This window comes from Hyperolius riggenbachi, chromosome 12, assembly GCF_040937935.1.
Source record: "Hyperolius riggenbachi isolate aHypRig1 chromosome 12, aHypRig1.pri, whole genome shotgun sequence".
NCBI lineage: Eukaryota > Metazoa > Chordata > Amphibia > Anura > Hyperoliidae > Hyperolius > Hyperolius riggenbachi.
In genome coordinates, this window is record NC_090657.1 from 219,481,540 (window position 1) to 219,503,942 (window position 22,403).

The 22,403-nt window shown below is 47.1% G+C and overlaps 1 protein-coding gene across 2 annotated transcripts in view; it reads left to right on the forward strand.

The window, feature by feature from the left end:
- Positions 1–19,864, forward strand: part of PYCR1 (pyrroline-5-carboxylate reductase 1) — a 41,954-nt gene extending 22,090 nt beyond the window's left edge. For both annotated transcript variants that reach the window (XM_068264402.1, XM_068264401.1), the window contains exons 5-8: positions 4,133–4,354; positions 8,526–8,618; positions 15,308–15,471; positions 19,533–19,864. In XM_068264402.1, coding sequence (XP_068120503.1) covers positions 4,133–4,354; positions 8,526–8,618; positions 15,308–15,471; positions 19,533–19,695 — 642 coding nt within the window. In that variant the 3' untranslated portion in view covers positions 19,696–19,864. The remainder of the gene's footprint in view (positions 1–4,132; positions 4,355–8,525; positions 8,619–15,307; positions 15,472–19,532) is intronic.
- The last annotated feature ends 2,539 nt before the right edge of the window (positions 19,865–22,403 follow it).

The window sequence follows — 22,403 nt, forward strand, 5'->3', positions numbered from 1 at the left end:
TGAGCTGGCTGCCTCTGCAGAGCAGTAATGTGTAAGCACAGGATGTTAACTGTCTGCTTCCATGAAAGCAGGAAGTAGACACACTGCAGATTTTTTTTGCAGGATTTGTATCAGTTGTAACAAAGAAATGTTTTTTTCTTTAAAGGGAACGAGAGATGAAGCACCCTCATGTATTTTACCATATAGATCAGTGGGAACATTAGAGAAAACACCTACTCTGCTCTGTTTCATTCTGCACTGCTCAGCCTGCCTGTTAACAGCCCTGATAAAATCCCGACTGAGCATTCAGTCTGACTTATATCTACCACTGTATATCATTAGCACTGATCTATATGGTAATATACATCTCTGGTTCTCTTGTAAGGTTATTGTGCTGCTGCTCCTCTTTTAGAGCATATAGGAAGTTGTTGTCTGCTGTTTTTCAGCATATTTGTTTCTTCTTCTCCTGTATATCTGGAGGTGTGCCTTCTCCTGTATATCTGGAGGTATGTCTCCTCCTGTATATCTGGCAGTATGTCTCCTCCTGTATATCTGGCAGGGTGTCTTCTCCTGTATATCTGGAGGTATGGCTTCTCCTGTATATCTGGAGGTGTCTTCTCCTGTATATCTGGAGGTGTGTCTTCTCCTGTATATCTGGAGGTGTGTCTTCTCCTGTATATCTGGAGGTATGGCTTCTCCTGTATATCTGGAGGTGTCTTCTCCTGTATATCTGGAGGTGTGTCTTCTCCTGTATATCTGGAGGTGTGTCTTCTCCTGTATATCTGGAGGTGTGTCTTCTCCTGTATATCTGGAGGTGTGTCTTCTCCTGTATATCTGGAGGTGTGTCTTCTCCTGTATATCTGGAGGTGTCTTCTCCTGTATATCTGGAGGTGTGTCTTCTCCTGTATATCTGGAGGTGTGTCTTCTCCTGTATATCTGGAGGTGTGTCTTCTCCTGTATATCTGGAGGTGTGTCTTCTCCTGTATATCTGGAGGTGTGTCTCCTCCTGTATATCTGGCGGTGTGTCTCCTCCTGTATATCTGGCGGTGTGTCTTCTCCTCCTGTATATCTGGAGGTGTGTCTTCTCCTCCTGTATATCTGGAGGTGTGTCTTCTCCTCCTGTATATCTGGAGGTGTGTCTTCTCCTCCTGTATATCTGGAGGTGTGTCTTCTCCTCCTGTATATCTGGAGGTGTGTCTTCTCCTCGTGTATATCTGGAGGTGTGTCTTCTCCTCGTGTATATCTGGAGGTGTGTCTTCTCCTCGTGTATATCTGGAGGTGTGTCTTCTCCTCGTGTATATCTGGAGGTGTGTCTTCTCCTCGTGTATATCTGGAGGTGTGTCTTCTCCTCGTGTATATCTGGAGGTGTGTCTTCTCCTCGTGTATATCTGGAGGTGTGTCTTCTCCTCGTGTATATCTGGAGGTGTGTCTTCTCCTCGTGTATATCTGGAGGTGTGTCTTCTCCTCGTGTATATCTGGAGGTGTGTCTTCTCCTCGTGTATATCTGGAGGTGTGTCTTCTCCTCGTGTATATCTGGAGGTGTGTCTTCTCCTCGTGTATATCTGGAGGTGTGTCTTCTCCAGGTAGAGAGTATGGAAACCGGATCCTCTTATAAGCCTGTGGTGCAAACATTTCTGCATCTCCGCTGTCCGCTCAACCATAACCTATTATTTCCCTGTTCTAAAGTAATGTTAAAAAAAAGTGGAATGTTAGCTCTGGGCTAAACATCCTCTGTTAATCTTAATCTCCTTCCTGCATAAAGCTGAAGAACTGGTCACCTGAAATGTATATTTGCAGATCGGTTTGGCTGGCGGTTTTGAAGCGATCACTGTACAGACACACTGTTTGGCTCCTGGTTGAGCTGTGTGTATTGTGCTATGGTGGGGGAGATGCAAAAACTGTTTCACGCAGCGCACACTTTCTTTGAAATTCCAGCAAGGAACAGCGGTCTGAGGCTCTGTTCATATCTAAAAATCGCAAACGCTTGTTTTGCAATTTTGTGCACAATTTTTTTCATTTTAGCGTCCCCTGGCGCTTGCCTGCGAGCTGCATTTTTTTTTTTTTTTTTTTTTTTAATTTATCTATTTATTTATTTTTTTTAGCGCTTTTGCAGAGCAATTTTTCTTCTTTTACCACTCCCTGACGCTAGTCAGGAAGTGAACTCTTTGACATGGTGAATGCAATCGCCGCACAAATCTATTTTGTGAGTGTTTAGCGCTCTTCTTATACCTTCCATTGGAGCAAAATTGCCCCAAAAATGGTACAGGCACCGCTTTGCGCTCTGAAATGCGCAAAAATGAACCTTTTCATAGAGAATCATTGCACAAGCGTATTGTGGGCGATGAAAATCGCCTGCGATTGAAAAAAGGCTGAAAACACCCTTAGGAGCCCTAACTGGGTGGGTTTCTGTAGTGGAGGCCAGTAACTTGAGGAGGCTCCTATATGTACTTTATATTTCTGGCCAAAATGATCAGGAACACTAATTTCAGCGAATTAATAGTGTGTGTGTGTGTGTGTGTGTGTGTGTGTGTGTGTGTGTGTGTGTGTGTGTGTTGCACTGCTGGTAATGTGGTGGTGGTGTGTGTGTGTGTTGCACTGCTGGTAATGTGGTGGAGGTGGTGTGTGTGTGTGTGTGTGTGTGTGTGTGTGTGTGTGTGTGTGTGTGTGTGTGTGTGTGTGTGTGTGTGTGTTGCACTGCTGGTAATGTGGTGGAGGTGGTGTGTGGGTGTGTGTGTGTTGCACTGCTGGTAATGTGGTGGAGGTGGTGTGTGTGTGTGTGTGTGTGTGTGTGTGTGTGTGTGTGTGTGTGTGTGTGTGTGTGTGTGTTGCACTGCTGGTAATGTGGTGGAGGTGGTGTGTGTGTGTGTGTGTGTGTGTGTGTGTGTGTGTGTGTGTGTGTGTTGCACTGCTGGTAATGTGGTGGAGGTGGTGTGTGTGTGTGTGTGTGTGTGTGTGTGTGTTGCACTGCTGGTAATATGTGTGTGTGTGTGTGTGGTGGTGTGTGTGTGTGTTGCACTGCTGGTAATGTGGTGGAGGTGGTGTGTGTGTGTGTGTTGCACTGCTGGTAATATGTGTGTGGTGGTCTGTCTGTCTGTGTGTGTGTGTGTGTGTGTGTGTGTGTGTGTGTGTGTGTGTGTGTGTGTGTGTGTGTGTGTGTGTGTGTGTGGTGTGTGTGTGTGTGTTGCACTGCTGGTAATGTGGTGGTGGTGTGTGTGTGTTAGTGTGTGTGTGTGTGTGTGTGTGTGTTGCACTGCTGGTAATGTGGTGTGTGTGTGTGTGTGTGTGTGTGTGTGTGAGAGAGAGAGAGAGTTGCACTGCTGGTAGTGTGTGTGTGTGTGTGTGTTGCACTGCTGGTAATGTGGTGGTGTGTGTGTGTGTGTGTTGCACTGCTGGTAATGTGGTGGTGGTGTGTGTGTGTATGTATGTGTGTGTGGTGTGTGTGTGTGTGTGTGTGTGTGTGTTGCACTGCTGGTAATGTGGTGGTGGTGGTGGTGTGTGTGTGTGTGTGTGTGTGTGTGTGTGTGTGTGTGTGTGTGTGTGTGTGTGTGTGTGTGTGTGTGTGTGTGTGTGTGTGTTGCACTGCTGGTAATGTGGTGGTGGTGGTGTGTGTGTGTGTTGCACTGCTGGTAATGTGGTGGTGGTGGTGTGTGTGTGTGTTGCACTGCTGGTAATGTGGTGGTGGTGGTGTGTGTATGTGTGTGTGTTGCACTGCTGGTAATGTGGTGGTGGTGGTGGTGTGTGTGTGTGTTGCACTGCTGGTAATGTGGTTGTGTGTGTGTGTGTGTGTGTGTGTGTGTGTGTGTGTGTGTGTGTGTGTGTGTGTGTGTGTTGCACTGCTGGTAATGTGGTGGTGTGTGTGTGTTGCACTGCTGGTAATGTGGTGGTGTGTGTGTGTGTGTGTGTGTGTGTGTGTTGCACTGCTGTTAGTGTGTGTGTGTGTGTGTTGCACTGCTGTTAGTGTGTGTGTGTGTGTTTGTTTTGCACTGCTGGTGGTGGGGTGTGTGTGTGTTTTGCACTGCTGGTAATGTGGTGTGTGTGGTGGTCTGTCTGTATGTGTGTGTGTGTGTGTTGCACTGCTGGTAATGTGGTTTTGTGTGTGTGTGTGTGTCTGTGTGTCACTAAACTTGATTTACAAACCTTTCTTCCCTCGTAGAAACTGAGCGCCTTTCACCCAGCCCCCAAGGTGATCCGCTGCATGACCAACACCCCTGTGATCGTACGAGAAGGGGCTACGGTGTACGCCACGGGGACCCACGCTGAGGTGGAGGATGGCAAGCTTCTGGAGCAGCTGATGGAGAGTGTGGGGTTCTGCACAGAGGTGGAGGAGGACCTGATTGATGCCGTCACTGGACTGAGCGGAAGCGGACCTGCTTACGTGAGTCTGCAGAATAGTAATGTGGGACTAAGTATCTAACAGACAAACTGAAGTCAGAGGGAGATGGCTGACATACTTGTTACCATTTAAACAATACCAGTTCCCTGGCAGCCCTGCTGATCTCTTGGGCTGCAGTAGCATCTGTGCTAAAACGCCGCATTCCTACGGCAGAACGAGGTTTTTTTTTTAACACCCCCCCCCCCCCCCAAATCCTGGGGCAAACATCCATGACTTTCAAAGACGTGGATTTTGCTACCTTGGGAGGCAGAGCTTAGCGCTGTGGCTCTGCCTCAATTAGCATCAATCCTCTGCTGACCGCCGCCTCTCCCCACCCCTCTCAGTGAAGGAAGACCTGAGGGTCAGGAGAGGCGGGGATCGACGTGAGTAGAGGCAGAGCTGCAGCAGAAAGCTCTGCCTCTACCAGGTAATGCTCCCCAGTTTTTGCCCCAAGGATTTGGGGGTTATTTTAGCTCTGGCCATATTCATTAAGCTAAATAACAGGTAAAAACAAGTTTTTAAAATACCTTCAGACTCTCTTTAAAGGATACCCGAAGTGACATGTGACATGATGAGCTAGACATGCGTATGTACAGTGCATAGCACACTAATAACCAGGCTATGTTGCTATTTTTTCCTTCTCTGCCTGAAAGGTTTAAAAATCAGGTATGTAATTGACAGTCTCTGTCTGGGTCGGACTACAGTGTGACCCTCAGTGATAAGGAATTACAACCATAAAACACTTTCCTAGGAGAAAATTGCTTCTGAGAGCAGGCAAGAGATAAAGTGTCAATCGATAGTTCATAAATTTTAGCTCTGGCATACCTCAATGAAGGTGTCATTGATCAGAGACCGAAAGACAGTAAAAACTTAAAAAGTAGGTTTAAATATAAAATAAAACTGTGGGATATCTAAAAAAGTCATTTCTAGGAGAAGGAGAATAGAATAGATACCTTGATTTATCTCATCAGTTTGTTTTTCACCTCGGATGTCCTTTAAAAGGAAATATGTCAACACCCATATCGCTCTCACTTCAAGCGTGCTTTATAGCCCAACTCTAAGCACAGATGATCTCCCAGAGAGTCTGTATTTGTATAGAAGCTTCTTGACTAGCTAATCTCACACTGACCAATTCTCAGGTGGGCCATACATCAGGTGAGTTGGTTGGCTAATCAACCATCCGATTTAAATTATTATGATCGGATGAAAATCTGTGCCTCCAAGAGCATGCCCAAACGATGCAAACCATTTCTGGCCTAAATTGGTGGCATGTATCGGACATGCTGCAAGATGTAGGGCTGACTTGCTTGATTGGATGCGCGGCGGTTACTAAATGCAATATTGGGATGAACGCAATGAAACCTCTGGCTCTGTCCCCCCTTAATATAAAATGTTTCTCCCCTGCGGTGCCTAGTGTAGTATACTTTACACGTCTGGCTCCGGCCGCCTACACACCCCACGTGGTTGCTGCTGTAACGTGCGCGCACATGTGACGTCGCCCACGTGTACACCGGCAATCATGTAGGACACAGGTAAAGTGTACTACATTGGGGGGGGGGTGCATTTTACATTAGGGAGGCGGTGGATACAGTGTCACAAGGCAGATTACTGAGAGATTTCATGCAGACATTGATCGGTAATCGGCCTGTGGTGTTTAGGCAGCCAGCCAGATCTCTCTCCAATCAGATTCAGTCAGAGATAGATCTGTCTTTTGGTAGATCTGCCCATACATCGCTAGATGTCAGGGCACCTGTCGGCCTTGTTCACATTTTAAATCGCCAGTGCTATCACAAGCGCTGAGCGATTTATCGTGCTTTTTTCAAAGCTATTTTCCCTGCGCTTTGAGCTTTAGAATAGCGATTTTGCTGAGCGATTGAGATTTTCACTTCCTGATGTCAGTCAGGAAGTGAACTCTTTGACCCGGAAAGAGTATAATAATACAATGTGTTCTTAACCTCCTTGCCGGTCCAATTCCCGCCGGCAAGGAGGTAGCGCAGCACTTTTAAATTTTTTTTTTTTTTTTCAAATCTTGTAGCGAGCCCAGGGCTGAGCGGCTGCATCCCCCCACCCACTCCGATCGCCTCCGGTGATCAGAGTAAGCAGGAAATCCCGTTCAGAACGGGATTTCCTGCAGGGCTTCCCCGGTCGCCATGGCGACGGGGCTGGATGACGGCACCGATGTTATGGATGTCAGAGGGATTCCCGATCCACCCCTCAGCGCTGCCTGGCACTGATTGGCCAGACTGCGCGGGGGGGGGGGGGGGGGGGCGGCTCGGCGCGGCGGGTAGCGGTGGCAATCGCGTACCACACGCAGCTAGCAAAGTGCTAGCTGCGTGTAGGAAAAAAAAAATTATGCAAATCAGCCCAGCAGGGCCTGAGAAATCCTTCCTGCGCAGGTTACCCCGAGCTCGGGATAACCGGCAAGGAGGTTAAAGGACAACCGAGGTGACCTGATGAGATAGACATGGGTATGTACAGTGCCAAGCACACAAATAACTAGGCTGAGTTCCCTTTTTTTATTTATTTATTTTTATTCTTATTCCTCTGCCTGAAAGAGTTAAACATCAGGTATGCAAGTGGCAGTTTCTGTCTGGGTCGGGACTGGGTCATACTATAGAAAACCCTCAATGATAAATTACAGCCATAAAACGCTGTTCTGTTAGTAAAATGGCTTCTGAAAACAGGAAATAAATAAAAAAGGTCAATAATTCATCGATTTGAGCTCTGGCATATTTCAATAAAGGAGTCATTGAGAAGAGGCCATGGAACAGAAAAAAACGTAAAAATTACATTTAAATATAAAATAAAACTGGGATAACTAAAAGTCATTTTTAGGAAAAGGAGGATAGATACAATGTATCTTTTTTTTTTTTTTTTTTTTTTTTTTTTTCCCACCTCGGATGTCCTTTAAAAGTGCTCGGGAAATCGCTATACAAGGCGATTAATTTATTTATTTTTTATTCTTTTTTCCAAAGCGTTATGCGCTTTTCTTATACCTTCAATTATAGCAATAGCGCTCAGAAAATGGTACATGTAACGCGTTTGCGATTTTCTGAAAATTGAAACCCTTTCATGTGAACACTCTCATAGGGAATCATTGCACAAGCGCTTTGAGGGCCCTTTTCCACTTGCAATCGCTAGCGTTAGTGATTCAGCAAAATCCTTTTTTTTCCCGCCGATAGCGTTTGCGATTTTGCTATGCACTGCAGGGCACAGCAAAATCGCGGCAATAATCTCCCCGCCGCGCGATTGCGCTTGTGTAAGAATCGAGCCGTGGTAATATAAATAACCTACCGCGATTCCTATGTTATTTAGCAAACCCTATCGATTTTAAAATCGCTAGTGATTTGTGCTTTTGCGATTCAGCAACGCACTAGTGGAAAAGGGCCCTTAGGGCGATTTCTAAAATCGCCAGCGCTTAAAGAAATCCGCAAACACTCATAGTGTGAACAATCCTTAGAGTTCCTCTGTCACTTCCCCATGAGTGTTTAACCCTCTGGGCGATACAATTATATCGCCCAGGAGGGGGCGCAGCACTTTTTTTAAAAAAAAATTTCTTTTTTAAATCATGTAGCGAGCCCTGGGCTCGCTACATGATAGCCGCTGCGCAGCGGCATCCCCCCACCCACTCCGATCGCCTTCGGCGATCAGAGTAAGCAGGAAATCCCTTTTAGAACGGGCTTCCCCGGTCGCCATTGCGACGGGGCGGGATGACGTCACCGACGTCATGGACGTCGTGACGTCAGAGGGAGTCACGATCCACCCCTCAGCGCTGCCTGGCACTGATTGGCCAGGCTGCGCAAGGGGTCTGGGGGGGGCTGCGCGGCCCGGCGGGTAGCGGCAGAGCGGCGGCGATCGGAAGTTACACGCAGCTAGCAAAGTGCTAGCTGCGTGTAACAAAAAAAAAATTATGCAAATCGGCCCACCAGGGCGTGAGAGCTCAGTTCGGGATTATCGCTCAGGAGGTTAACCTAAAGTATAAGGGTACCCAAACATTACTCGATCAGTCTTTCCAGTCAATATTTTATTTATACAGGACTAGTTGTATTTTATTTTTATGCCTGGAAGGGCGCTTTAACTTTAGCTGACTGTGATTGGCCGCTGTCACGGTACGTTGCTTTTAGCGTGTTTCTGTTATCATGCTGACTGTGTGATATTTGCCGTATCCTCTCAGGCCTTCACCGCCCTGGATGCTCTGGCTGACGGGGGAGTGAAGATGGGGCTGCCCAGGCGGCTGGCGGTTCGTCTTGGAGCTCAGGCCATGCTGGTGAGTATTGTTTCCTTTTACCGGTTTTGCATCATCCACAACAAATAACATTTGTACAGCGCTTTTCTCCTGTAGGACTCAAAGCGCATAAGCTTGGCTCAGACCAGTAATTGGTTGATTGGTAAATTTTGTTTCAGAGGAAGAATTCTACAAGTCCGCAAATGCCAGGCTAAACAGGTGGCTTTTCAGTCTGGATTTTAACAGCTCCAGGGCTGGGGCTGTCTTTACTGGGTGTGGTAGGGAATTCCAAAGGGTAGGGGCAGCATGACAGAAAGCTCTGCTTCATATAAGTTTACATCCACCAGAGCAGTCAGTGGTGTCTTGATGCTTTATAGGGAGCATGTAGTGCATGCCTGTGTAAGAACTCTAATTTATACAGCAGAATAACCAAGCAAAAGTCCTCCTACTAATAAGCAATGCTTGGTATGATTTGCAATAATTCAGCTTTAAGTAAATATCTGGTTACCCGCAATGCACCACTACTGAATATGCAAATTCTCTTTTTGCCCCTGTAAGCCAGGCTAGCATCCAGAACAACTGGTGTATAGCAAGCCTGTAGTTTTATTAAAATTTAAAGCTATAGGCTTGCTATACACCAGCGGTTCTGGATGCTAGCCTGGATAACGACCAAAAAGAGACCATTTGCATATACAGTAGTGGTGCATTGTGGGTAACCACAGATATTTACTTAAAGCTGAATCATTGCACGTTTCCTTCTAATTCATACAGGTTATGCTATATCCAAAAGATTCGTGGTAGCTTGAATCGTCGCCATTTTTTGCGTCCTTAAAGTACCCCAGATCTGAGAATGGGGTTTTAATGTTAGTATTAAATGTAAGTATACCCCAGGGTCCCTGCTCTCTGTTGTTCCATAATCTTCGATTTGATAGAACCTTGATTCAGAGGATCTCCTCCTCTCTCTGCTGTTACAATAAGGACGCACAGTATGTTGCCAGAATGGATGCTGGTCTGTAAGTATTTAACCCCTTGAGGGCCAGCATATTATTTCCCTTAAAGGGGTTCTGTGGGGGGGGCGTGCATCACCGGACAATTATTCGTCTAACAAAACGAATAATGCGTGCGCCCGCTTGCGTCATCGGAAGCTTACGAAGTTTTCTTGTACTGTGCCTGCGCAGTAAAGCTTCCAATGACACGCAGCCGCAGTTGGATGGCATGCGGCACTAGACCAGGGCCGACGGCGTGGGACATTACTGCTACAGGGGGCTGATAGAAGCTGTTTAGAAGTCTGTTTTTATCTTCAACACCTATGTTGCTGGCAATTACAGTAAGTAGTAGAAATCTGACATTAATGACAGGTTTTGGACTAGTCCTTCTCTCCATAGGGGATTCTCAGCATGGCCTTTATAAAGACATTCCCTGAAAAAGATTTATACAAAGCACTAAGTGAAGTGAGTTATATGGTGGCTGCCATATTTATCTCCTTTTAACCTCCCTGGCGTTATGCAGTTTAAGTGCCTGCGTTTGTTTTTTTTAATGTTGGCTAGCACTAGGCTAGCTAACCATGCTGCCCATGCTAACCAAGTCCCCCGACACCTCTCCAACTCCCCCAATTGCCGCTGGCAACACTCACCCATCCGCAATCCCGCGAGAGCCGCAGCTTCCCAATTAGCATCACTCGTCGCTATCGCGACGATCGGACAAGCGCAGTTCTGATCGGTCATCGTCATGCGCAGTTCTGATCTTCCCCATAGCGAAGCCGGGTGCTGATTGGGAGGCTGCGCCATCGCGGGATCCCTGGGGGGTATGTACTGTATACCGGAGGTCATCGTGGGCAATCGGAGGGGACTGGAGCGACTTGGGCAGCATAGTTAGCTAGCAAAGGTCTAGCTTAACACAATGTAACACATTTTATTTAAAAAAAATCCTCCCGGGGCGTTGTGATCCCCTGCGGCGGCTAGCCAGACACTGTGTCGGAGATACCGCCAGGGAGGTTAAACAATACTAGTTGCCTGGCTGTCCTGCTGATCTATTTGGCTATAATAGTTGCTGAATAACACCAGAAACAAGCATGCAGCTAATATTATCAGATCGGACAATAATGTCAGAAACACCTGATCTGCTGCATGCTTGTTCAGGGGCTATGGCTAAATGTATTAGAAGCAGAGGATCAGCAGCACAGCCAGGTAACTGGTATTGCTTAAAAGGAAATAAATATGGCAGCCTCCACATACCTCTTACTTCAGTTGTCCATTAACAATTCAGTCAGTGTTTGGCAATTGTAAAATCCTTCCTCACCCTGATTTACATTCTGAAACGTATTACAGGTGGCGGCATCTTTAGAACTGGCAGGTGATCTCTGCAGCTATACACCACAGTCCTAAGTATCTGGAACCGGTGGGGCTCACCTGATGCTGGATACATGTGCTTGCCGGATGCTTGAGTTAACCAGCCAACAAAAGCATCCCCCCCCCCCCCCCCCAAAAAAAAAAAATGCCAAGCCTCCAGCAATATCTAGCTGCTTTCCTGAGCTCCTAGTGCCTCTTTGACTTCCCCTGTGCACGCAAGCCAGCATGTCACGTGACACACATCGGGCCAACTTGCATGCATGGTCGTCGGAACCTGCTAGGAGCCGGTGTTGTGTCTGATTGTGCTGCCTGATGATTTGCGCTGCCCCGCATGCGCAGTAGGAGACTACTAAAATACTAAATATCTCCGCTCCCACACCTCTTACACTCCCCAAATTTTCAGGGTAGGGAGAGGATCCCCCGAATGACCTCTATACCAAATTGCAGCCCCTGAGCCCCGCTGGTTCCCGAGATAGGTTTCTGCAATCTATCTCCTGAACCAGGAGGGCTCGGGGGCTGCAATTTGGTATAGAGGTAGTTCTGGGGGTCCTCTCCCTACCCTGAAAATTTGGTGAGTGTATGATGTGTGGAAGCGGAGATATTTAGGGCCCATTTCCACTATCGCGAATTCGCATGCGTTTTTCGCATGCAAATTCGCATACCAATACAAGTGAATGGGACGGTTTCCACTTGTCAGGATTCCTTTGCGTTTTTCTGTGCAGAAAAAATTTGCATGGCAGAGCCATCAGAATTCGCATACCGCTATGCGAACCGCATACAATGTATTTAATCGGAAATTCGCATGAGGTTTGGGCATGCGAATTTTCATGCGAATTCGCATAGAAACAATGGAAAAGCACACCAGCACTGCCATGGTGAAATTCGCATACATCGTCATCCATGCGAATTCACATGAAAATTCGCATGGACCCGCATGCGAAATTCGCATCCGCATGCGAATTTTTACCGCGGCGATTCGCACCGCACAAGTGGAAATGCAGCCTTAGTATTTTACCACCAGCAGCATCATTAACTTCACACTGAGCATGCGTGCTCAGGGCCGGGCCGAGGCAGAGGCTGGAGAGGCTCCAGCCTCAGGGCGCAGTGTAGGAGGGGGCGCACAATTCATTCAGCTGTCATTCCCAATTGTGTTTGAAGCAGAAAGAAATAAGAAAAGGGGATACATGACAGTGACTGCAAGCCAGATAACTAGAGATTAAGGTGTTGGGGAGGTTGGGGGCCCTGGGGCACCTATTAGTCTAATAGCAATCAGTGTGTGACGGCTGGGGTGGGAGGGATGGAGGGGCGCACTTTGGTGTCTCAGCCTTGGGTGCCGAAGGACCTTGTCCCGCCTCTGTGCGTGCTACTCAGTGTGGAAGGGAGCTTCCGGGCAGCGCAATCAGACATTACAGGGCTAGGTGCTGCAGGAAGGCTGCTAGACGTGGCTGGAGGCTTGGTAAGTATTTAAAAAGCCTCAAAACCCACCGAAATCAAGATCCTCATTATCCATCAGGCATGCTGCTTAGCTGAGACTTCCGGTTGCTTGAGTTCCCAATAACAGGGACTCTGCTGTATACCCTATTGCAGTGATGGCTAACCTTGGCACTCCAGCTGTGACAAAACTACAAATCCCATCATGCCTCTGCCTACCCGAGTTATGCATAAAGCTGTCAGAGTATTTCAATGCCTCATGGGACTTGTAGTTCTACCACAGCTGGAGTGCCAAGGTTAGCCATCACTGCCCTATTGCTACTACTAGTTAGTTATACTACTAGTTATACTGAAACCAGGACGATTACCATAGAAGTGAGTATCCTGAATCATTTACTGTATTCTGCTATATATCACTACAGGGGCTCTTTTTAAGATCTAACTTTGATTTGCAGTATTGAGATTTTTGCCTTAACCACTTAAAGGGAACCAGAGACGAAGCACCCTCATGTATTTTACCATATATATCAGTGAGAACATTAGAGAAAACCCCTACCTTGCTCTCTGTTTCATTCTTCACTGCTCAGCCTGCTTGTTATCAACTCTCCTGGCTTTGCTCAGGAATCATTCTAGCCGAGTCTGTCTTCTGATGTCTTATCAAGCCCAAGCCTGCCCCCTTCTGGCTCTGCTATAATGACTCAGCTATAATGATTCCTGAGCAAAGCCAGACTGAATGCTCAGTATGGCATTTTATCAGGGCTGATAAGAGGCATGCTGAGCAGTGCAGAATGAAACAGAGAGCAGGGTAGGTGTTTTATCTAATGTTGCCACTGATATATATGGTAAAATACATGAGGGTGCTTTGTCTCTGGTTCCCTTTAAGGACCACACCCTTACATCCCCTAGTGACTAGGCTATTTTTTTTACAATTCAGGGCTCTGCAGCTTTAAGAGCTCGCTACAGAGCCATACAACTAAATTCCCAGATGAATTCCCCCCCCCAGCCCTTTTTCTGCCCACAAACAGAGATTTCTGGTGGTGGTTTCTGCTCAAATGTTTTATTTCTTTATTTATGTACCCCCCCCCCCCCCCCCCTAGCCAATCACAGCGATCAACTCTCATAGACATCAACCTATGAGAGCCGATCACCCTGAGGACAACTGAGTGACACGGCTGTCCACAGCACAGTGCTGCCGTAGATCGCAGCGCTGTACAGTGTAAATAGACTGCACCCTCTAACAGTCTCCTAGCGTCGAACGGCGCTGGTAGACTGATGGCAGAGCTCTGTCACTCAAGGGGGCATGCGCGATCACCAGCAAAACACCCCCCCCCCCCCCCGCAGTTCACAGTTGCCGTTGCGCGGTCCTAGGACTGTCACCTTGCCACTGTCAATTGGCATTAGGGGGTCGCAAGGAGGGTAAAGTACTCCTGTACTTTGTTTTAGACCTGTAAAAAAAAACCAAAAAAAAACCACAACTCCCTTACTCCTGGATCCGATCTGCCGGCATCTTCACCGCGCTGACCCGGAAGTGACCTGAAACTACTTCTGGGCCAGCGGCTTACAGTGAAGATGCCGGCAGATACAGGGGACATGGCGACAGAACGGGAGCGCTGACAAGGCGCAAAAGGCAGCGATCGGCTCCAGGAGAAGGAGAGTTGTGCGGCGGTGCTTGATCAAATCCCCTCTCAGTTCAGGGGTACTTTAAAAACAGCATTGTATATGTTACGGCCAGAACCCGAAGTTTGGCCAGAACTAGAAGTGGCCGGCCACTTCGGGTTCTGGCCGGCCAATGTGCGAACTGGCCGCTGCGCTGCGGCCAATGTGAGAAATGCAACAATTCCTGTAAAGTTAATGGGATGTTGTGGCCGCAGCGCAGCGGGCAAATGTATCACACATCTTTACTTTATTCAATGACATTAAGCCGACCGGCTTTTTCCCCGCTTTCTCTCTTCCCCTCGCCTCTCTCTCCTCCCCTCGCCTCTCTCTCTTCCTTCTCTTATGGGCAGCCGGGCGGGGACACGCGTGTCCCTCCGGAGTCGTTCGTCGCGGCAGGAGAGCAGAGCGGGGAGGCTGCAGACATCGCTTCTGCCAGCACCCGCTCTGCAAGAACGGCAGGATTCCCCTGCCGCGACGAACGACTCCGGAGGGACACGCGTGTCCCCCGCCCGGCTGCCCATAAGAGAAGAGAGAGAGAGAGGCGGGGGGGGGGGGAGGAGAGAGAGGCGGGGGGGGGGGGGGGGAGGAGAGAGGCAGAGAAAAAGCCGGGCGGCTTAATGTCATTGAATAAAGTAAAGATGTGTGATACATTTGCCCGCTGCGCTGCGGCCACAACATCACATTAACCTTACAGGAATTGTTGCATTTCTCACATTGGCCGCAGCGCAGCGGCCAGTTCGCACATTGGCCGGCCAGAACCCGAAGTGGCCGGCCACTTCTAGTTCTGGCCAAACTTCGGGTTCTGGCCGTAACATATATAATAAATGGCGTTGAAGTCTCTCTTCCCCATTGAGGGCTGGTGCACACCGAGCGGCTTTTTGGGCGTTTTCAGATCCGCTTGCGGCTGCGGATCTGCTTGGTCAATGTATCTCAATGGGGTGGTGCACACCAGAGCGGCAGGCGTTTTGCAGAAACGAAAAATGCCTGGGTGAGGCATTTTTTGGATTTCGGATGCGTTTCTGCCTCAATGTTAAGTATAGGAAAAACGCAAACCGCTCTGAAAAACGGCACTTCAGAGCGGTTTTGCAGGCGTTTTTGTTACAGAAGCTGTTCAGTAACAGCTTTACTGTAACAATATATGAAATCTACTATACTGAAAACCGCAGCAGCAATCCGCAAAACGCTAGCAAAACGCTAGCACCAGCCCTAAGAGAGGGTTGCTCCAGTTTTCCATTGATGGCATTGTTCACATCTATTTCAGACCATTTCTCTTTTCTTTTTGTTTTTTTCCTCCAGGGTGCTGCTAAAATGCTCCTAGATTCAGAGCAGCATCCCGGGCAGCTGAAGGATAACGTCTGCTCCCCAGGGGGCGCCACCATCCATGCGCTGCACTTCCTGGAGAGCGGGGGATTCCGCTCCCTACTCATCAATGCTGTGGAGGCCTCTTGCATCAGGACCAGGTAAGTGATGTGTCTGCATCAGGCCCATTCAATGCTGAAACAACTCGCTGATGCTAATTTACCAAGACAGGTGCCCAGAAAAGTGACCAGAGCAGCCAGTCCTCGAGCCAGTTGTCTGACAGAAGGAATGTGTTTGGTTGTTCTATGCAACATTTTGTTTTGATAAATCAGCATCTGTGTCATTAACCTTTTGGGGACCGACGTAGTTTGAATCTACGTCCAGCAGGTGGTGCTGCTGCCCTGACTGGACATTGATTCAACGTACCTGCTAACGAACCATCCCGACGCGATTGTGCGAACCGGAGAGGGGAGATTAGGCTGTCACATGACAGCTGACATCTCCCCTCAGTGATCATCGCGTATGGCTGTTGATCCCGTGATTACTATGATCGCCGGCGGATCATAGTGATCACTTACAGAGCTGCGGGGGAGAGAAGAGGATCCACTCACCTTCCTGCCGTTCCCCCGACGATCTGCACTCCCCTTCGCTCTGGCCGGGATCCCTGCTGTATTGACGCTAAGTGTCGGGTCCCGGCTTGTTGACATCATCAAGCCGCGACCCGGGGCTTGGCGTCAGTACGAGCTGTGAAGTCAGCGAGAGCGGAGGTGTCTACAGCTGCTCATCGCTGGAGCCTGGGAGGTGAGGAAAGGCTGCAAGCAATACGGGGGACACCTGGCTACCCGGGGGGGGGGGGGGGGGGGAACCATACCTAGGCGCCCACAGTAGTGATCCGGCTGCCTGACACCCCCCCCTTGCATGTACGATGCCTGTTTGTTAAAGTAGGGGGGGGGGGGGGGTTGGCAGCCGGTCCTGAAGGGGTTAAAACAAACCTTTATACTGCAGACTGTGAGCAAGATGTGCCATTAATTCTGGAAGTTGCAGACTGTTTCCAGTTTCCATGATTGGTTTTTTTTTTTTCCCAAAGGAGATTTATGCAGTCCCGCTTAAAGGTGGCCACATACGATACAGTAAAATGATCCGATTTTACGGCAATTCGATAAAAACGATCGGATCTCCCGAAAAAAATCAAACCTTTTTTTTTTTTCATTTGACTGAAAAATTTCCCTTTTTTTTTTTCCGATTTTTTTTTTATCTATCCGGAATGCCAGATATTTTTCTTCAATTTCTCTAAAGATTGTATGGCGTGTTAGATTGACAATTTATTAATGTACACACCCTAGCAATTTTCTCAGTTTCCAATCATTTTTATCATAATTGGGGGAAAATTGAACCTTAATGCTGGTTTCACAGTGGGACGTTACAGGCATACGTTAGAGCAGCCTGTAACGCACCCCACCGCACAGCAATGAAAAATCAATGGGCTGTTCACAGTGCCCACGTTGCGTTACATTGTAACGCTGCGCCATAATATAACGTACTGCATGCAGTACTATGTAAGCGGCAGAGCCGCGTTAGACTGTCTGCACATGCTCAGTAACGTTAGGGAGGAGCGGAGAGCGGCCAGGCACATGGCTAATTAATATTCACTGCACTCAGTGACGTGCAGTGTTTACTTCCTGGAGCGGCCGCTCTGTACGGCGATTGGCCGGCGGGACCACGTGATGCCGCATGCGTCCAAGAGTGCGCATCACAGCATCACGGACGCCAGAGTGAGCTGCACAACGCGGCTCACTCTGAAGTCCAAAGCAGGGAGCACCAGGCGTTGCGTTAGGGGCACGTTATGCGACCATAACGTCCCCTAAAACGCAACGTCCTGGTGTGTAAGTAGCCTAAAGGTGGCCACATACCATACATTTTTTTTTTAAATATCTGTTCAATTTAAGAATTGCATTAAATTTTTCTGACTGATTGTAACATTTCAAAAATATGACCAATGTACCACACACCTATGTTCAATTTTTTTCCTCAATTATGATAAAAATGATTGGAAACTCAGAGAAAATTGCAAGGGTGTGTAAATTAATAAATTAACAATTCAAACACACCATACAATCTTTAGTAGAAATTGAAGAGAAATATCTGGCATTCCGGATCGATTTAAATCGAAAAAAATGGGAAATCCGATCATATTTTTCAGTCGAATGGAAAAAAAAAAGCTTTAGATTTTTTTGGGGAGATCCGATCGTTGTTATCGAATTACTGTAAAATCGGATAATTTTATTGTGTCGTGTGTGGCCACCTTTAGAGGGATCTCTTCTGTATACCAGTATATAGGTATTCACACCTAAAGGGATACAGAAAAGCCTTTTTAAATGTGTCCTGTGAAGTCCCACCCTCCAGAGTATCGGATCAAATAGGATTAGAGGCAGGGCTATGTGGCTTTCCCCATTGGCTGTCTGCTACATCTTTCAATATGTTACCGGCCAGTCAGAGCTGGAGGAAGATACTGAACACTTAAACCACTTAATGACAACCTGACTTATAAAAATGTCCTGCTAGATTAGGTGTCAGGAACCTTTTTGGCTGAGAGAGCCATAAACGCCACATATTTTAAAATGTAATTCCGTGAGAGCCATACAATATGTTTCAAACTGGCACAGTGCGCATGCGCAGCAGAGGGCTCACATCCATGTTGACATGGTGATGTGTATGCAGTTGATCATTGGGCAGCGGAAGTGTCGGACACGTCTTCAGCTTCTCTTGGGTTTCAGCAACATCAGCAATTTCCCCGAGAGCCACACAGGAGAAATGCCGACTAACAGCTTGTACAATTAGCTATCTGATTTGGGAGTTGATTCACTTTGTAGGACGAGATCCCCGCACTTTGGCCCAATAGGCTGCCTGTCAAGTGACAGCCTATTGGGCCAATCAAAGTGTGGGGATCTCGTCCTACAAAGTCACTGGACCTGACAGGGTCCAGAGTTGGACAATTGGCGCGGTCATTCATTTTGGGGGGAGAGCGAGAAAGTTAGTAGTACATGCTACAGCAGTAGCACGCCTACTTTGAAAATTTTACTTGTGCTGTCACACTGTGCTGCTTGCGTAGTGTAGCTTAGTGAGTCAACCCCTAACTGTGAGCCAGATGTAGCCATCAAAAGAGCCACATCTGGCTCCAGAGCCATAGGTTCCCTACCCCTGTGCTAGAGCCTCTTAGGGCCCTTTTCCACTAGCAATCGCAATCACAAATCACAAACGCCAGCGACTGCGATTGCGATTTTTCATTAATTCTGTTATGCGATTGCGATTTGTGATTTTCATTTGCATTGCATTATCATTGTAAAAATCGCTCCAGCAAGCGATTGCGATTTGCGATTAGCGATTTCCAAATCGAATCACTGTAGTGGAAAATAATTCTTGTGATTTCTATGATAAAGTAACAACTCTAGTGATTTAAAAATCACTAGCGATTTGCGATTTTGCGATTCAGCAATCACAATCGCTCTAGTGGAAAAGGGGCCTTAATGGCTCCAGGACGTTTTTATAAATCAGATGGTTCTGCTGCTGTGCAAAAAAACCCACCAAAGCAAAAAATACACCTATATTTCCAAATACTGTATTGTCACCATACTTTGTACTAGGGACATAACTAAAATCTTGTGATAACCAGAACAAATAGGCAGATACAATGTGTGAGTTTTATGTACAGTAGCGGTGTTTACCGGTATATTAAAACTATAGGGGATGAAATTGGAGAAATAGTGTATTTTTTCAATTTTTCCTTGGTTTTTCCCTTTAAAATGCAGAGAAAATAAAGTAATTACTGAAAACAAATATCCCCAAAAACCTCAATTGGCGGTGAAAAAAACAAGCTCTAGATCATTTCATTGTGATTAGTAGTGATTAAGCTATTGGCAAATGAAGGTGATGAGCACTGAAAGGTGAAAATCGCTCTTGTCCGTTAGGGTAAAAACCGCCTTGGGGTGAAAGGGTTAAAGCATTCAGTAAATCTTTGTGAATTGCAACTTCTTGACATTTCTTGAGGTAATTTACCTCACTAGTCGGTAAGTTTTCCTTTCAGTGCGTTAACAAGTTTGGTGAATTGGCATTTGGTAAGGTGATCAGTAAAATCAACTGTTATTTGTTTTGTGCCTTACCGAATGCGGTAATGCGTAGTGAATTGATGCTCATGTTTGCTAAAGACAATTCTTCTGCCTGATAGGGAGCTCCAGTTTGTTGCGGACCAGGAGAAGATCCCAGCTGCCGCCATTAAGAAGACCACCCTCAGCAAAGTGCAGCAAGAATCGCCATCCATTTCCACTGCTCCTCAGGGAGCCAAAGTCAGCCTATTCCACAGCAAGTCTCCGGGAGGGAGGAAGTTCTGAGCCTTCCGGACTGTACCACTGAGAAGCACGGGGGACCAGCAGCGCGTGTGTGTATAGACTGGTGCAGCAGAGTGCATGGAAACTGACGTGTGCGGATATCTAGTCCTTCCTGTTCTAATGGTTATTTTTTAGCGTTTTTAACACCTCCAAATAGATTTGGAAACATGTACTCTTCTTTTTTTTTTTTCATTTTTTTTAAGCTTATTTAAATTGGAATCAGTGATTTGCTGCCTTGAGGTTACTCACCAGCACTGCTGCTCATGAGTTAAAGGACAACTGAAGTGAGTCCTTCAGCGCTGCGTAATATGTTGGCGCTTTATAAATATAATAAATAAGTGAGAGGGATATGGAGGCTGCCATATTTATTTCCTTTTAATCAATGCAGATTGCCTGGCTGTCCTGCTGATCCTCTGCCTCTAATACTTTTAGCCATAGACCTGAACAAGCAATGCAGTTCATATTTTTTTTTTTTTTTTGAGTAAAGTCTTATTGGATTAGCCACATGCTTGTTTCAGGTGTGTTTCAGACACCACTGCAGCCAAAGATCAGCAGGGCTGCCAGGCAACCGTATTGATTAAAAGGAAATGAATATGGCACCCTCAATATGCCTCTCACTTCATTGTTTAAAAGTAAATAAATATTGCAGCCAGAGATGATTAGCCTAGGCTATTTCGTTTTAAAGCGTTCACCTCCCAGTGCACTTTGAGAGACCAGGGCCCATATGTAATTGACTTTTTGTCCTGAGTGATATTTTTGAAAACTTGTCAATAAAAGGCCTGTTATAGGTACCTCCAACAAGTGAGCAAATACTCCAAATAATTTTTTGATAGTATCTTTTCATGTACTTTTTGCTACTTTTTCATTAGCAAAATGCTAAAAAAGGTATTTTATAAAGGAATTGAAAATCATCTCCTATGAGAAAAAGTGAATTGCATACGGGCCCAGGTGTCATGCTCATTTGGGAAGACACAACAAATATTCCGCCGTGATGCACCTGCCAGTAGTACAGATCTCATCACCTGTGATTAATAAGAGTGTAAATCAGGGGGGAGGAAAGACTTTACAGTGAGCAAGCATGGACTAATAATTCATAAAGTGATATTGTAAAAAAAAAGTATTTTTATACATTAGGTTACAGTCAATAATGTGCCTCTTTAAAGTGTACCAGAGATCAAAAACAAACAATTTTATACATGCTTGGGGCTTCCTCCGGCCCCATCTGCATGGATCACCCCAACGCTGCCGTCCTCAGTCTTCTGCTCCGGTATCGGGTCCCATTAGTTCTGTCAGTCACGGCCAGTCTTTGCAAGAGGAAGTGCGACCTCTATGTATCTCTCCGGCCGCTGGAGAGATACATAGAGAGCGCATTTCCTCTTGCGCGGACTGGCCGCAACTAACAGAAGTGACAGGACCCGGTACTGGAGCTGCGGGTAGTGGAGGCTGGCGGCGTGGGAGCGATCTGTGCGGATGGGGGCCAGAGGAAGGCCCAGGTATGTATAAAGGAAACCGGAGATTTTAAACTAAATTTTTTACATACCTGGGGCTTCCTCCGGCCCCATCCGCTCTGATTGCTCCCACACCGGCGTCCTCCGCTGCCCGCAGCTCCAGCACCAGGTTCCGTAACTTCCTCCAGTTGCTGCCAGTCTGCACAAGAGGAAGTGCGCTCTTTACATATGTCTCCAGTGGCCGGAGAGATACATAGAGGTCACAGTTCCTCTTGCACAGACTGGCCGTGACTGATAGAACTAATGGGACCCGGTACCAGAGCTGTAGGCAGCGGAGGCCGGCGGCATTGGAGTGATCCGTGCGGATGGGGCCGGAGGAAGCCCCAGGTATGTATAAAACTGTTTGTTCTCTGGTTTCCTTCAAAGTGAAATCTAAAAAGGAAAAAAAAATACTCACCTAAGGAGAGGTATTATAGAGCCTCCCCCTTCTCCCCGCCGTTCCAGCGCTGGATCCCTTGTTAGCGGTCTTGGCTGCATAAAATTTGCACCGGTCTGAAATGAAAGCCAGTGAAAATAAGATGAATTTTTATGCAAATGTAAAAGATGCTGACGGAAAGCAATAAAGCACAACAGAAAAAGCTCATCTTTGGTTAGAGAGATAATGGATTTACTGCTAATTTTTCTTAGTTGATGCAGATTTTGGTTGAAATTTATATGCAGGTTAAAATTGGACAGTTAACAGTTGGGTGACTGCATCTGATTGATCTAATACAGATTGCAACCAAATTTGCATCACCTTGGAAATATTTGCATCTCACAGATCTACTGTGGTTACAGAGGGTGGCAGAGATGTGTTGCTCTGGAGAGAGGCAGAGAGATTTGGTACTTTGCAGAGAGTCACTGAGTTCTGATGCTGTACAGAAAATCGGTGAGATTTGGCACTTTAACCTCCTTGGCGGTAAGCTAGGGTCAGGGTGGAAAACCGCAGCTAAGAGCGGTAATCCCGACCTCTGCTCAGGGTAGCCACTGGAGGCTGTGTGCAGAGTACAGCGTGCAGCGGGTGTTTCTACATACCTCCCGGGGGGAGTCCCGATATCGGCTGCCATTCTTCCTCTCCTCCGGAGCTCTGCTTCCTGCAGGTGAGATCGCTGGCTGTCATGACGACAGCCGGCAATTTCACTTTAGAGTTGCAGTGCCACCCGGAGGACGGAGGCATAACTGCAGCGCTGGAGCCCAGGGAGGTGAGTGATAGAAAAACTGCTA